The 16,222-nt window shown below is 55.4% G+C and overlaps 2 protein-coding genes across 40 annotated transcripts in view; one reads left to right on the top strand and one right to left on the bottom strand.

Annotated features, from left to right (window-relative positions):
* The window catches only part of PRKCSH (PRKCSH beta subunit of glucosidase II), a 14,660-nt gene extending 12,822 nt beyond the window's left edge, over window positions 1-1,838 (bottom strand). For 14 of the 34 annotated variants that reach the window (XR_013408966.1, XR_013408965.1, XR_013408964.1 and 11 more), the window contains exons 1-3: window positions 1,767-1,838; window positions 1,277-1,432; window positions 968-1,084 (exon numbers count right to left, since the gene is read on the bottom strand). Coding sequence is in view for 12 of the 34 variants with exons in the window: in XM_015122952.3 (XP_014978438.1) it covers window positions 968-1,084; window positions 1,277-1,355 (196 nt within the window). In the remaining 22 variants the exon portion in view is untranslated. Of the gene's footprint in view, window positions 1-967; window positions 1,085-1,276; window positions 1,433-1,522 lie in introns of all 34 variants that reach the window. The other 20 variants (XR_013408970.1, XR_013408969.1, XR_013408971.1 and 17 more) reach the window with 4 other exon arrangements.
* ODAD3 (outer dynein arm docking complex subunit 3) lies at window positions 1,691-16,222 on the top strand. 6 transcript variants are annotated; one of them, XM_077977737.1, is made up of 13 exons: window positions 1,691-1,783; window positions 6,747-6,868; window positions 6,989-7,066; window positions 10,691-10,858; window positions 10,947-11,048; window positions 11,160-11,285; window positions 11,465-11,587; window positions 12,808-12,960; window positions 13,967-14,127; window positions 14,201-14,357; window positions 14,988-15,143; window positions 15,609-15,693; window positions 15,879-16,222. In XM_077977737.1, exons 1-13 carry the CDS (start codon window positions 1,702-1,704, stop codon window positions 15,989-15,991), a joined length of 1,626 nt encoding a protein of 541 aa, XP_077833863.1. In that variant the 5' UTR covers window positions 1,691-1,701; the 3' UTR covers window positions 15,992-16,222. The 6 variants fall into 6 exon arrangements, with proteins under 6 accessions (XP_077833863.1, XP_077833861.1, XP_028694940.2 ...); XM_077977735.1 differs by lacking the exon at window positions 1,691-1,783 and adding an exon at window positions 2,365-2,704; XM_028839107.2 differs by lacking the exon at window positions 1,691-1,783 and adding an exon at window positions 2,365-2,704 and having other exon boundaries at window positions 10,688-10,858.

Below are 16,222 nucleotides of genomic sequence, written 5' to 3'. Positions count from 1 at the left end.
GAGCACAAGAAACATAAGGACCAAAGGAAGGGAAGAGTTGTACCCGGCACACCCCGGGCTTGAAACAAAGCTTTCCAGCGCTGCCTCCTGCCTCGTCTCACTGAGGTCCTTCAAAATAGGGTCTCTGCCTGGCGCTGTGGCTCACGCCTGTAATCTCAGCACTCTGGGAGGCCGAGATGGGTGGATCACCTGAGGTGATGAGTTTGAGACCAGCCTGGCCAACATGGTGAAACCCCGTCTCTACTAAAAATACGAAAAATTAGCTGGGCATGGTGGCATGCGCCTGTAATCCCAGCTACTCAGGAGGCTGAGGCAGGAGAATCGCTTGAACCTGGGAGGCGGAGGTTGCAGTGAACCAAGACCGTGCCACTGCACTCCAGCCTGGGCGATAAGAGTGAAACTCCATCTCAAAGAAAATTCAAAACAAAACGGCCTCATCCAGGCACGGTGGCTTGCACCTGTAACCCCAGCACTTTGGAAGGCCAAGGCAGGAGGATGACTTGAGCCCAAGAGTTCCAGGCTGCAGTGAGCTACAATCATGCCACTGTACTCCAGCCTCGGCAACACAGCAGGACTCTGTCTCTTCAAAAAACAGAAAAACAAAAAGCCAGGGTTTCCCTTCACCTCTGTCTCCTGCTGGATTGCTCTTGGCCCCACCCTGTCTCCCACTTCCAGGGGTTTGCCCATGTTGGCCCCTCCATCTGCAGCACCCTCGGGATTTAACTGAAACCTCACCTCCTTGGAGGAGCCTTTTCTGACCCCTAGGCTTGGGAGTAGGAGGACTCTGGGCTCCTCCAGCTGCCCGGGGCCATAAGACTGACCACTGACCACTGACTACTGACTGCTGGGCTTGTTTCTGCCCACTCAAGGGGGAGTCAGCATAGGGAGTATCTTGGTCACACAGACAGGGCCTGGCAATGAGCAGCGTTCAATAAATATCTGATGGATGAACAGAGAAAAGGCTCACCTGGCTCGTCAGAGCCATCTTTGCAGTCGCAATAGTCATCGTTGACCTGATCGAATGGGATGGTGGCCGAACCGTCCAGGCAGGTGAAAGGCTTGGACTCATCATAGAAGTGATGATCTGTGGGGTGCAGGAAGCTCAGCCCAGGGCAGGAAAGCGCCTTCTCCATCAAATACCACCTCTGTCCTCCCACCCCCACCAGCGGAGCACTACCGGGAAACTGAGGCAAAAGGTTGTAAATGCCTATCCCCAAGGCCCAATGTTGGCCCCTCCCACCTCCAGCCTGGCGGGAGGGTGAACAGGAGGACTCACTGGTGAGGGAGACGCCCCGGGGCCTCTTGACCTCCACGGCCCAGCACATGGGTAGCAGCAGAAGGAGCGGCAGCAGCATCTCGCCAGAGGCTCTGAGGCCCGAAACGGGTTCTGTGGGAGGAAGCTGACAGCGGGAAGACGCGCTGTGTCTTCACGCTGCAGGAAGAAAGGGGATCCCGGTCAGTGGGAGAGGGCTACTTCCAGCCAATTGGATTCCTCCATCGCTTCCAGGCAATGAGGCCTCACTTTGTTTCCGATATGGGGGCGAGGGGCAGCGATCTCCCCAATCCTGGCCAGTCTCACTTTGCTCAAATCAATGGCGAGGATCTCAAGATCTCAAAACCTCCGCTCCCTGTGCCCAATTGTGACCCAATTCCCGCCAACGGGCCAAAGGGATTAACAGTTTCCGCCGTCCACACCCACATATGCACCCTCCGGTTGCCCCCTGCAGGAAACTGAGGTGCCCTCCCACCCGCTCGTTCACACCTACACGGGGCCGGAGCAAAGGTCAGTATCCACCGCGCCCCTCTTGACCGGCAGCCACGGTTCCTGCTGCAGAAAGAAAGCGGAACTGTCGGACCCGTCACTTCCGGTCGTACGTCCCGCACCGCGAACGGGGAGTCAGGGTAGCCATGTTGGGAGAGTCAGGAGTAGGGGCGGTGCCAAAGCCGAGACGGCCATCTTGGGCAGGACTGTGAAGCCTTAGAGAGGATGGTTCTGAGGGCTAGCTCTTAATGGCGGCGCAACGTACCTCCATCTTGGGAGTGGCGGCACCTCAAGCTGGAAAGAAAGTTCCTGAAAAATGCGCACGAACCCCCAGGGGCGGGATAAGGTTGCGGGGGACGGGGGTAAGGAAACGGAATGAGCACGTGACCCCAAAGTGCCCAGATCGTCTGTCCTGTAGCGCGGCTCTGCCCTGCCCCTCTGTTGGGACCGCCCCTCTATGCAGCCTCAGCCAATGAGAACGCACTGTCAGCCACGGAACGCGGGTGGTCTCCATGGAAACACTGGAGGGAGACGGGAGGCGGTTACCTAGCAACCGAGAGATGCGGAGAGCAACCACCTAGCGGTCGGAAAGTGCATTTTTCAGAGCCCTAGGAATCCGAGCTGACGGATCCCTGACAGGAGCGACTGACTCCTAGTTGTCCCCCTAACCCCTAGGGGCCTTCGGCCCCAACCCCATCATGACATCTCCCCTGTGCAGGGCGGCCTCCGCCAACGCCCTGCCTCCTCAGGACCAGGTTTCGACGCCCTCTTCCAAGGTCAAGGGCAGGGAGGCTTCGGGCAAACCCAGCCACCTCCGAGGCAAGGGAGCAGCCCAGGCCTGGCCCCCCGGCCGTTCCAAGGGAGGATCCTTCCACAGAGATGCCGGGAAGCCCTCTGTGCACGCTCAGGTGGCTGAGTTACATAAAAAGATACAACTGTTAGGTAAGATGGCTCCAGAGGGTACAGAGGGTCAGGGGTCAACAGTGCCCATCCAATCTTCTGACCAGGCATGGTGTGACAAAGGTATTTCTCCAGCATGAGTCTAGGTGAACAGTTTCTGGGCAAAAACTCATACTTGATTCATGTTTTTCATCCTCTCTCTCTCAAAACTTCTCATGAGTTCAGAACCGAATGAACTGTACTTCATACTTTCCTGTAATTTATTTTCTCTCTCTCTCTCTTTTTTTTTTGGCAGAAATCTCACTCTGTTGCCAGGCAGGAGTGCAGTGGAACGATCTGGTCTCACTGCAACCTCCACCTCCCAGGTTCAAGCAATTCTCCTGCCTCAGCCTCCAGAGTAACTGGGACTACAGGCACGCGCCACCATGCCCAGCTAATTTTTGTGTTTTTAGTACAAAGGGGTTTCACCATATTGGCCAGGGTGGTCTCAATCTCTTGACTTCGTGATCCGCCCACCTCAGCTTCCCAAAGTGCTGGCTAGGATTACAGGTGTGAGCCACTGCACCCGGCCTTTTTTTTTTTTTTCTTTTTTTTTAGACAGGGTCTTGCTTTGTTGCCTAGGCTGGAGAGCAGTGGCGTGATCTCGGCTCACTGCAATCTCTGCCTCCCAGGTTCAAGTAATTCTCCTGCCTCAGCCTCCTGACTAGCTGGGACTACAGGTGCATGCCACCACACCTAATTTTTATATTTTTAGTGGAGACAGGATTTCACTATGTTGGCCAGGCTGGTCTCGAACTCCTGATCTCAAGTGATCCACCGGCCTTGGCCTCCCAAAGTGCTGGGATTACATGTGTGAGCCACTACCCCCAGCCTTCTTTCTTTCTGACAGGTTCTTGCTATGCTGTTCAGGCTGGAGTGCGGTGGTTCGATAATAGCTGGGCTCAAGCGAGCCTTCCACCTCAGCCTCCTGAGTAGCTGGGACTACAGGCATATGTCACTGTGCTTGGCTAATTTTCTTACTTTTTGTAGAGATGGGGTCTCACTATGCTGCCCAGGCTGGTCTCGAACTCCTGGGTTTGAGCAATCCTTCCTCCTCAGCTTCCCAAAGTGCTGGGATTATAGGCATGGGCCACCGCACCTGGCCTGAGCATAGATTTTAGAGCCAGATTTTCTGGGTTGGAATCCTGACTCTGCATAATAGTTGTCAGCCTTGGGGGACTAAGAGTAACCTAATTGTTCTCAGTTTCTCCATGTGTGAAATGGGGATAGTAACGGTACAACATAGGTACCTCAATTGTGTTAAGTACTTAGAACAGTGCCTGGCACATAGCAAAGTACCATAAGGTGTAAACCAATGGTTCTTGTTAGAAAAGGGTTAGTTTGCCCCACAGTGGCCATTTGGCAATGTCCTAAGACATTGAGACCAGCATGGCCAACACGGTGAAACTCCGTCTCTACTAAAAATACGAAAAATTAGCCAGGCGTGGTGGCAGGCATGTCTGTTGTGGGTGTGTGTCTTCCACTGGCATCTAGCGGGCAGAGGTGAAGGTGCTGCCCAACATGCTACAAAACACAGGAGAGCTCCCCACAGCAAATAATTATTCGGCCCAGTTGGTCATCCTGAGGTTGCAGAATCCTTGTGTATAAGCCATTATTATTGTTTTTGTTGATATTATTAAGAGGTAATCATGGCTGGGCGAGGTGGTTCACGCCTGTAATCCCAGCACTTTGGGAGGCCGAGGCGGGCGGATCACGAGGTCAGGAGATCGAGACCATCCTGGCTAACACAGTGAAACCCCATCTCTACTAAAAATACAAAAATTAGTGGGGCGTGGCGGCGTGCGCCTGTAGTCCCAGCTGCTGAGGAGGCTGAGGCAGGAGAATGGTGTGAACCCGGGAGGCGGAGCCTGCAGTGAGCCGAGATCGCACCACTGCACTACAGCCTGGGCGACAGAGCGAGACTCCATCTCAAAAAAAAAAAAAAAGGCTGGGTGCGGTGGCTCAAGCCTGTAATCCCAGCACTTTGGGAGGCCGAGACGGGCGGATCACGAGGTCAGGAGATCGAGACCATCCTGGCTAACACGGTGAAACCCCGCCTCTACTAAAAAATACAAAAAACTAGCCGGGCAAGGTGGCGGGCGCCTGTAGTCCCAGCTACTCAGGAGGCTGAGAAAGGAGAATGGCATAAACCCGGGAGGCGGAGCTTGCAGTGAGCTGAGATCCGGCCACTGCACTCCAGCCTGGGCGACAGAGCGAGACTCCGTCTCAAAAAAAAAAAAAAAAAAAGACCGGGCGCGGTGGCTCAAGCCTGTAATCCCAGCACTTTGGGAGGCCGAGGCGGGCGGATCACAAGGTCAGGAGATCGAGACCACAGTGAAACCCCGTCTCTACTAAAAATACAAAAAATTAGCCGGGCACGGTGGCGGGCGCCTGTAGTCCCAGCTACTCAGGAGGCTGAGGCAGGAGAATGGCGGGAACCCGGGAGGCGGAGCTTGCAGTGAGCCGAGATCGCGCCACTGCACTCCAGCCTGGGCAACAGCGTGAGACTCCATCTCAAAAAAAAAAAAAAAAAAAAAAAAGGGTAATCTTGCATGATTGCTTGTGACCTTAAGCAATTTAATCAGCCCAAGCCTCTGTCTTCTCATCTGTGCAAGGCGTATGATATGCCTATGCATATGGATACCTATTGGCACATGATATATGGCATTTGGAAACCTCTTAGTCCAACATCCAAAACATAATAAATGCTCAAAGTGAAGTACAGTTGATCCTTGAACACCATGTGTTCATGTATATCATTCATCCTTTCAAGTTTAAAAAAATTGAGATGGGCAGGCCGGGTGTGGTGGTTCATGCCTGTAATCCTAGCACTTTGGGAGGCTGAGGCAGAAGGATTGCTAGAGGCCAGGAGTTCGAGACCAGCCTGGGCAACATAGACCCTTGACTCTACAAAAAATAAAGTAGCTGGATGTGGTAGCACATGCCTCTAGTCCTAGCTACTTGGGAGGCTGAGGCAGGAGGACTGCTTGAGCCCAGGAGGTTGAGGCTTCAGTGAGCAATGATAGCACCACTGCACTTCAGCCTGGGTGACAGAGCAAGACCCAGTCCCAAAAAAGAAAAGAAAAGAAAATACAACAGTCATGGGATGCAAAACTTGAGTATACAGAGGGACAACCGTTTGTATCTGCAGTTTCCACAGGGCTGACTGTAGGACTTGAGTATGGAAGGATTTTGGTATACTCGGATCCTGGAACCAATTATCTGAGTATACCCAGGGACAGGGGTTTTTTTTGTTTGTTTGTTTGTTTGTTTTGAGATGGAGTCTTGCTCTGTTGCCCAGGCTGGAGTGCAGTGGCAGGATCTCGGCTCACTGCAGCCTCCACCTCCGGAGGTCAAGTGATTCTCGTGCCTCAGCCTCCCGTAGCTGGGATTACAGTCACCTGCCATCATGCCCAGCTAATTTTTGTAGACGCGGGGTTTCACCATGTTGGCCAGGCTGGTCTTGAACTCAGGCGGATGACCTCAGGTGATCCGCCCACCTCTACCTCCCAAAGTGCTGGGATTACAGGAAAGAGCCATTGTGCCCAGCCTCACACCTGGCTAATTTTTGTATTTCTAGTAGAGACGGGGTTTTACCACGTTGGCCAGGCTCAGGCTGATCGACGATTGCATTCTTACAATATTAAGTTGATGAGGCCAGGCGCGGTGGCTCACGCCTGTGATCGCAGCACTTTGGGAGCCCGAGGCGGGCAGATCACCTGAGGTCGGGAGTTCGAGACCAGCCTGACCAACATGGTGAAACCCCGTCTCTACTAAAAATACAAAATTAGCCAGGTGTGGTGGCACATGCCTGTAATCCCAGCTACTTGGGAGGCTGAGGCAGGAGAATCTCTTGAACCCGGGAGGCAGAGGCTGTGATGAGCCGAGATTGCACCATTGCACTCCAGCCTGGGCAACAAGAGCGAAACTCTGTTTCAAAGAAAAAAAGTTGATGATTGCAAAAAAGGTCTTCCCTCTGGGATATTGCACCCACCCAGCCACCCTCCCAGTAACTGTGTGTCTGTCCACTTCCCCTGCCTGCCAGAGGGTGACCGGAAGGCTTTTTTTGAGAGCTCTCAGTGGAACATTAAGAAGAACCAGGAGACCATCAGTCAGCTCCGCGAGGAGACTAAGGCACTGGAACTAAAGCTGCTGGACCTGCTCAAGGTAAGGGGCGCAGGGGTGGGTGGAGGGTTCCTGTGGCAGGGATGGGGGGAGCAAGGAGGTAGCACCTGGCCTCAGGGGGAAGAGGCATGCTGAAAGGTGACTGGACTTCCCTCCTTGCAGGGAGATGAGAAAGTTGTCCAGGCAGTGATTCACGAATGGAAGTGGGAGAAGCCATACCTGAAGAACAGGACAGGCCAGGTTTGCCCACCCTCACTCCACCTCCTCCTTCATTTCCAGCCTGGGTCCCCTCACCTATGAACTCCAGGCTCACCTCTCCAATCCTTCCTGCACAGTAGCTGCCATTCGTATGCTCATTCAATTAAATCTTTATTACTAACTGTCCTTGTATCTGGCATCCTGGCATGGTAGTAAATGCAGTGAAAAAGCAGACCAAGTCTCCACTTCTAAAAGCAGCTCGTATCCTAATAGGGAAAACAGGTTTAAAAAAAAAAAATCACAGCCGGGTGCAGTGGCTCACGTCTGTAATCACAGCACTTTGGGAGGCCGAGGCAGGCAGATCACCTGAAGTCGGGAGTTCGAGACCAACATGGAGAAACCCCCGTCTCTACTGAAAATACAAAACTTAGCTGGGTGCGGTGGCGCGCATTTGTAATCCCAGCTACTCAGGAGGCTGAGGCAGGAGAATCGCTTCAACCTGGGAGGTGGAGGTTGCAGTGAGCTGAGATCACGCCATTACACTCCAGTCTGGGCAACAAGAGCGAAATTCCATCTCAAAAAATAAATAAATAAATAAAATTAAAAAAAAATTTTTTTTAAGTCACTTGAACCCCGGGGGCAGAGGCTGCAGTGAGCTGAGGTTGTGCCACTGTGCTCCAGCCTGGGCGACAGACGTGAGACTCCGTCTCAAAAAAAAAAAAACAAAACAATGACCGACCAGTGGCACATGTGTGTAATCCCAGCTACTCGGGAGGCTGAGGCCGAAGGATTGCATGAGCCTAAAAGTCTGAGACTGTAACGAGCCACGATTACACCACTGCACTCTAGCCTGAGTGACAGTACAACCTGTTTCTTTAAAAAAAAAAAAAGAAGAAGAAAAAAAAGGCCGGGTGCAGCGGCTCACGCCTGTAATCCCAGCACTTTGGGAAGCTGAGGCGGGCAGATCACGAGGTCAGGAGATCGAGACCATCCTGGCTAAACCCTGTCTGTACTAAAAATACAAAAAATTAGCAGGACGTGGTGGCGGGTGCCTGTAGTCCCAGCTACGCAGGAGGCTGAGGCAGGAGAATGGCTTGAACCCAGGAGGCGGAGCTTGCGGTGAGCTGAGATTGGTGCCACTGCAGTCTAGCCTGGAAACAGCATGAGACTCCGTCTCAAAAAAACAAAAACAAACAAAAAAACAGAAACAAAAGATAAAAAATCAAAATAAAGGCCAGGCGTGGTGGCTCGTGCCTGTAATCCCAGAACTTTGGGAGGCCGAGGTGGGCGGATCACCTGAGGTTGGGTGTTCGAGACCAGCCTGGTCAACATAGCAAAACCCCGTCTCTATTAAAAATACAAAAAATTAGCTGGGCATGGTGGTGCATGCCTGTAATCCCAGCTACTCGGGAGGCTGAGGCAGGAGAATCACTTGAACCCAGGAGGTGGAGGTTGTGGTGAGCTGAGATCATCCACTGCACTCCAGCCTGGGCAACAGGACCAAAACTCTGTCTCAAAATAAATAAATAAATAAATAATAAAAAATAAAACACAGTCTAGGCATGGTGGCTCATGCTTGTAATGCCAGTGCTTTGGGAGGCCAAGGCTGGAGGATTGCTTGAGCCCAAGAGTTCGAGACCAGCCTGGCAACATAGTGAAACTTTGACTCTACAACAAATACAAAAGATTAGCCAAATGTGGTGGCGCAGGACTCTAGTCCCAGCTACTTGCCAGGCTGAGGTGGGAGGATCACTTGAACTGGGGAGGTCGAGGCTGTAGTGAGCCATGTTCATGCCACTGCACTCCAGTCTGGGTGACAAAGCAAGGCCTTGTCTCAAAAAATAATTTTTTTTTTTTATTTTTAATTTGAGACGGAGTCTCGCTCTGTCGCCCAGGCTGGAGTGCAGTGGCCGGATCTCAGCTCACTGCAAGCTCCGCCTCCTGGGTTTATGCCATTCTCCTGCCTCAGCCTCCGGAGTAACTGTGACTACAGGTGCCCGCCACCTCGCCTGGCTAGTTTTTTGTATTTTTAGTAGAGACGGGGTTTCACCGTGTTAGCCAGGATGGTCTCGATCTCCTGACCTCGTGATCCGCCCGTCTCGGCCTCCCAAAGTACTGGGATTACAGGCTTGAGCCACCGCGCCTGGCCTCAAAAAATAATTTTTAAAATTAAAAGGCTGGGCATGGTGGCTCACGCCTGTAATCCCAGCACTTTGGGAGGCCTAAGTGGGTGGACCACTTGAGCTCAGAATTTCATGACCAGTCTGGGCAACATGATGAAACCCTGTCTCTACCAAAACTACAAAAACGTAGCCAGGCGTTGTGGCATGTGTCTGTGGTCCCAGCTACTGAGGATGCTGAGGAAGAAGGATCACTTTAGCTCAAGGGGCAGAGGTTGCAGTGAGCCAAGATCGAGTCACTGCACTCCAGCCTGAGTGACAGGGTAAGACCCCATCTCAAAAAACAAAACAAAATAAAACTGGGCTGGGTACAGTGGCTCATGCGTGTAGTCTCAGCACTTTGGGAGGCCCAGGAAGGAGGATGGTTTGGGCCCAGGAATTCGATACCAGCCTGGGCAACATAGCGAGACCCTGCCTGTATAAATTTTTTTGTTTGTTTTTTGGTTTTTTTTGAGACGGAGTCTCACTCTGTCGCCCAGGCTGGAGTGCAGGGGCATGATCTCGGCTCACTGCAAGCTCCCCCGCCAGGTTCACACCATTCTCCTGCCTCAGCCTCCCAAGTAGCTGGGACTACAGGTGCCTGCCACCACGCCCGGCTAATTTTTTGTATTTTTAGTAGAGATCGGGTTTCACCATGTTAGCCAGGATGTTCTCGATCTCCTGACCTCATGATCTGCCTGCCTTGACCTCCCAAGGTCCTGGGATTACAGGTGTTAGCCACCGCGCCTAGCCTAAACAATTTTTTTAAAAGAAAAAAATGGCCAGAAGTCAGCCGGGTGAGGTGGCTCACGTCTGTAATCCCAGCACTTTGGGAGGCCGAGGCAGGTGGATCACCTGAAGTCAGGCATTCGAGACCAGCCTGGCCAACATGGTGAAACCCTGTCTCTACCCAAAATACAAAAATTAGCCGGGTGTGGTGGCACATGCCTGTAATCCCAGCTACTTGGGAGGCTGAGACAGGAGAATTGCTTCAACCTGGGAGACGGAGGTTGCAGTGAGCCAAGATCGTGCCAGTACACTTCAGCCTGGGCAACAGAGCGAAACTTCTTTTCAAAACAAAACAAAAATTAGCCAGGTGTGCTGGTGGGAGCCTGTAATCTCAGCTACTTGGGAGGCTGAGGAGGAGAATGGCGTGAACCCAGGAGGAGGAGGTTGCAGTGTGCCGAGATTGCCCCACAGTACTCCAGCCTGGGCGACAGAGCAAGACTTCATCAAAAAGAAAAAAGAAAAGAAAAGAGAAAAAAATTTTTGTTTTAAATTTGTAGAACCCTGAGCCGATGTAAGATCACCAAGGTGGTGGATATAGACAGAGAGAAGACCCTGGTGCTCTCTCTCCAAAAACAGCACAGAAGGGGTGGCCAGGGAGGTGGGTAGAAAACGGGAGAGGGGAGTCCTGGAAGATATGGGAGAAGGAAGGGAAGAAGGGCTAGATGTGTGTCGGGGTAGGGTGTTCAGGCCCCTGCTTTCGCTCCCCTCCTTGCAGCAGGCCCTGGAGCACCTAGACCACCGGCTGAGGGAGAAGGTGAAGCAGCAGAACGCCCTGCGTTACCAGGTAGTGTTGCGGAAGAGGCGGCTGGAGGAGCTCCAGCTGCAGCACAGCCTGCGCCTTCTGGAGATGGCGGAGGCGCAAGACAGCCACACGGAGGTGGCCAAGGTAGGGGCGGGTGAGGCCTGCAGGGCAGAGGGTCGTGTGGGAGGGACTGAGTGCGGAGGGCCCTCAGCCCAGCCCTGCTGCTCTCCAGACCATGCGGAACCTGGAGAACCGCCTGGAGAAGGCCCGGATGAAGGCGCAGGAGGCCGAGCACATTACCAGCGTGTACCTGCAGCTCAAGGCCTATCTAATGGTAGGGACTTGGAGGGCTCGGGTGAGATGGCAAGCAGGGAGGGCGGGCTTAGCCAGGGACAACAGTCACAGGCCTGCCCCATCTTCCCAACCCCTCCCCACCACGCCCCAGGACGAGAGTCTTAACTTGGAGAACCGGCTGGACTCCATGGAGGCTGAGGTGGTGAGGACCAAACATGAACTGGAAGCACTGCACTTGGTGAACCAAGAGGCCCTCAATGCTCGGGACATTGCCAAGGTGCCACCCCTCTTGCTCTCGGCCATCCTGCCCAGATGCCGCGGTCTCCCAGCTTGAGAATCTGACCTCAGCTGTCCCTGAGCTTCCCCAACGCCCCCGCCCCCATCTATCTCCCAGCACCCTGCGGCGGGCAGCGATAGGTGCTAGCTGGTCTCCCTGCTCCCCTGCCTGCCCTCCAGAACCAGCTGCAGTACCTGGAGGAGACCTTGGTTCGAGAGCGCAAGAAGCGAGAACGCTACATAAGTGAGTGCAAGAAGCGTGCCGAGGAGAAGAAACTGGAGAACGAGCGCATGGAGCGCAAGGTGGGCGCACCCAGGGGTGCGCGCCTGTGACTCCAGCCCTGCCCGGCACAAACCAGCCATGCCCTGGCTCTACCTCATCCTAGGCCTTCTCCCGCTTCCTGAGTTTCTCCTAACTCCGCCCCCTCTCTGACTTCACCCCCATTTAGTGCAAAGACTCCTCCCACATCTCTGACCCCGCCTCTCCTCCCCTCCCCTCCTACGCGACAGCACCATTTTGGCTCTGACATGGCCTCCAGCCTTCCCCTTGCTCAGTGACTCCTACCCATCCTTTCCCAACTGACTAGACTGCCTGTCCTAAATCTGACCCTGCCTCTAACCCAACCCTTGCTTAAGGCTCCGCCCCCTCACTCTTGGCCCCGCCCCTGCACCTGCCCTGAGGCTGCCACTCATCCAGCCCTCACCAAGGTTTTTTTTTTTTTTTTGAGACGGAGTCTCGCTCTGTCTCCCAGGCTGGAGTGCGGTGGCGCGATGTCGGCTCACTGCAAGCTCCATTTCCCGGGTTCACGCCGTTCTCCTGCCTCAGCCTTCCCAGCAGCTGGGATTACAGGCGCCCGCCACCACGCCAGGCTAATTTTTTTTGTATTTTTAATAGAGACGGGGTTTCACCGTGTTAGCCAGGATGATCTCGATTTCCTGACCTTGTGATCCGCCCGCCTTGGCCTCTTAAAGTGCTGGGATTACAGGCGTGAGCCACCGCGCCCGGCCAAGGGTTTTTTGTATTTTTTTTTTTTTTTGGTAGTTTTTTCTGTGTGTGTGTGTGCGTATATATATATATTTTTAGACAGGGTCTCACTCTGTCGCTCAGACTAATTATAGCTTACTGCAGCCTTGAGCTCAAGCGATCCTCTCACCTCGGCCTCCCAAGTAGCTGGGACTACAGGCGCCCTACCACGCCCTGCTAATTTTTGCATTTTTTGTAGAGATGGGGTTTCGCCATGTTGCCCAAGCTGGTCGCGAACCCCTGGGCTCAAACGATCCTCCGGCCTCAGCCTCCTAAAGTACTGGAATGAAAGGCGTGAATCACAGCCACCACCACCCGCGCTCGACCTTGTCCCACTTTCTGCCCGGGGCCTTTATCTGGCCCCAAGCTTTTGCGCTCTCCCTTCTCTCCAGTTTGAGCCCTGTTCCCTCCTGGGCCCCAGTCTGGATCCCCTTCCCCGGCCTCCGCCCTAAGCGCTGTCCACGGGCTGACCCTGGCTCTGACCTCAACCCACGAGCAGACGCACCGTGAGCACCTACTGCTACAGTCTGAGGACACCACCCAGGACAGCCTGCATGCCAAGGAGGAGGAGCTGCGGCAGCGCTGGAGCATGTACCAGATGGAGGTGATCTTTGGCAAGGTCAAGGACGCCACTGGCACTGCCGAGACGCACGTGAGTTCTGCCCGCAGCCCTCCCCGCCCTGCCCCGTCCACCCCAGACGGGCCCCAGGGGTGCCCAGGCTGGTGAAACCGGCACACCCTGCCTCCCCTCTCTGCCAGGTCAGTTCTTCAGCTCACAAACCTACTCCTTTCTTGAAAAACATCCCTTCCCCCTCCAGCTACCGTTCAGTTTTCCTGCTGCCCTTCACAGCAAAACCCCCAGGAGCTGTCCACACTCGCTGTCATTTCTACACTCGCCTTCCGTTCTCTCTTGAACCATGCTAATTCCTTTGCCGTGCCAGCTCTAGGAGAACTGAGAGTTTCCTCTCTTGTTCTGTCTCCAGTGTCTGTAACATGGTCTGTGACCCAGTAGACCGCTCAGATCCTGGCAAGTGGGGTCCCTGCGCTGGGTCCCTCACTTTACAGCGTCTTCTTTGCATTATTCTAAGACCAATGTGTCCCCTTTGGGTCCTGGTTCCCGCCAGTGAACACTGGACCCCAACCCTGTTTCTCCCCTCTGGGTGCCCGCCAACCTGCTGCTCCCCCCATGGGGCCAACCCCTGAGGAGTTCCGGGACTCCCACCTATTGGAGGACACCTATGGGGTCATCTGGGGCACTGAGGCGCAGCCCCTTTCCAGATGTGGGCCTTGTGAGCAGATGTCTCCGAAGAAGGGAGGTATTTCCTGTGGGATCAGGCGAGATTCGCGGCCAGAAATTGATGGCACGTTGATTTTTGGAAAGAAGCTATGCTCGCCTGTCCAGCTGCCCCCGAATTTGAGCTGACTCAAATTCCTTATATAGGCCAGAAAGAGCCCCCGCAAAAATGATATATCCAGGGCTGGTCATCCTTGAAGCCACCCTGAGTCCAACCCACAGTGTCCCCATACATTGCTGTGCAAAAGACGCCAGCTCAGGCCACCTGTCCTGCGTGCGATAGGACGCAGGGTGGGGGAGAGGAGGTGGAGCGCCCCTGCGCCTCTCTAGGCCCTGGCTTTGACTGGGGCTGGGTGGCCCACAGTCGTTGGTGCGGCGGTTCGTGGCCCAGGGCGACACCTTCGCGCAGTTGGAGACGCTCAAGAGCGAGAACGAGCAGACGTTGGTGAGGCTGAAGCAGGAGAAGCAACAACTTCAGCGGGAGCTGGAAGACCTCAAGTACTCAGGGGAGGCCACGCTGGTGAGGTGAGGCGCCAGGGCCCTGGGGAGGGCGGTGGGGCGGGCTGAGACCCCGGGGTGACCTCCCGGCTCCCTCCAGCCAGCAGAAACTGCAAGCCGAGGCGCAGGAGCGTCTCAAGAAGGAGGAGCAGCGGCACGCCGAGGCCCAGGACCAGCTGGAGCGCGCCTTGCGGGCGATGCAAGTGGCCAAGGACAGCCTAGAGCACCTGGCCAGCAAGCTGGTCCACATCACTGTGGTAGGCCCCCCCGGGGGGAAGCCCCACCAGGCCCTCACGGGACCAAAGAGGCGCAGCCACAAAGCAGGGGTTCCTGCCACACCCGCTTGCCCTGGGGAACGTGGCCTGCCACATCCTCTGTCCCGAACGTCAGAGGCCCCGCCCACAGGGGAAGCCCCACCCCATTCCCCGCCCCACCTCCCTGGGGAAGCTCTCACTCCCCAAGGAAGCCCAAGACTTCAGAGCCCCTGTCCCCTCTCAAGCTCCGCCTCCAAGGGAAAGAAGTCCCACCCTGTCCCAGAAAACCTCGGAGACCTATCTGCAATTCTGGAGCAACCCGAGACAGACGCCCTATCCTGCCCGCAGCAGAGGCCCATTTCTTCAGGAGGCCATCCCACAATGGTCTCCCTCGAATCCTTACTGTTCCCAAGAGGCCTCCCCGAAACCTTTTCATATAGAGCTAGAGTTCAGAGACTCCCCCATCGCAGACCCGGCCTTGATCTAAGTCCCCGCCCACAATGGCTAGGATGGCCCCTGTAGGTGGGCCCTTAGCTCCTAGGCCCAGCTCCCGAGAGAAAAGCCCCGCCCCTGGGTGGCGCCTTCCAATAGGCCCCACCCCTCTCGGCTGACCCGGCTCTACCTTGGCCACAGGAGGACGGCCGCTTCGTGGGGAAGGAGCTGGATCCCCAGGCAGATAACTATCTGCCAAGCCTGCTGGGCCTCGTGGAGGAAAAGCTGCTGAAATTGCAGGCGCAGCTCGGGAGCCACGACGTGCAGGAGATGCTGCGCCACATCGCTGACCGCGAGGTGCCCTGCAGCCCTGGGGCAGAGCTCCAGAGCTCTAGTAGTGGGGCTGGGTCGGAAAACCAGGGAACTGGGGGCCACTTCGAGAGACCAGAGTGCAGGCTGATCAGCCAGGAAGGGGTCTCGGGGACACAACGGGTGAGGTTTGAGGAGCTAGGGGTGAGCCCGAGCCACGAGGGAAGAAACCAGACGAGGTGCGGGCGGATCCCGGGAGGCTAGAGGACGCGGCTGGGGGATCGGGATGGGGAGAGGCCTATAGCAGGGCCCCAGAGACCAGGGGCGGACCTGAGTGATGAGGAGGCGAAGCTGGGTATCAAGGTGTCTGCTGAAGGAAGGATGGAAGTGGGCAATGGTCTCCAGTTGGAACCAGGGCATATCTCCGAATGGGGTAGGGAGGAGGGGGAATGTGATTTCTCGGTGGCCCCTGGCCCCTCCCACCTTCCTCTCTCACTTCCCATCCCCGCTTAGTTCCTCGCCAGCTTAGAGGGAAGGCTGCCCGAATACAACACCCGCATCACGCTGCCCCTTGCCACTCCCAAGGACAAGTTTTTTGGTCAGTATGGGTGGGGGGATGAAGGGGTGTGGTTAGGGCCCCAAGCTGGGGAACAGGAGGTTGTCCCATACCCTGCTCAAGGCCAAGGTGGGGGTGGAGTGGGGTGGTAAAGGGAAGGGGTACCAGGGATGGGGACCTGGATCCCTCATCGCTCCCTGCTCATCCCCCCACCACCCCCCCCGTAGATGAAGAGAGTGAGGAGGAGGACAACCAGGTAGTGACCCGCGCATCGCTAAAGATCCGTTCCCAGAAATTAATCGAAAGCTACAAGAAGCACCGTCGCTCTCGGAGGCCCTAGAGTCGCCCTGACACCTACCTGGCGGCCCCCATCGGTGCCCCCAATCCCTCCAGGTCTAGCGCAGGCCCCACGGGGCCCCTTCAAGGGCTGAACGCGGCCCGGACAGGGAGCGGAGGCGGCCAGCGGCGCCCGGAGGGGAGGAAGGGGCCGGGCCAGACGTTCCCACAGTAAATCTCCCCAGCCGAGTCTGCCCCGGCCTCAGAGTTGCGCAATAAAGGTTACTGACCACGC

This window comes from Macaca mulatta, chromosome 19, assembly GCF_049350105.2.
Source record: "Macaca mulatta isolate MMU2019108-1 chromosome 19, T2T-MMU8v2.0, whole genome shotgun sequence".
Lineage (NCBI taxonomy): Eukaryota > Metazoa > Chordata > Mammalia > Primates > Cercopithecidae > Macaca > Macaca mulatta.
Note: the sequence above shows the minus strand (reverse complement) of the source record. Positions and strands in the feature narration are given on the sequence as shown.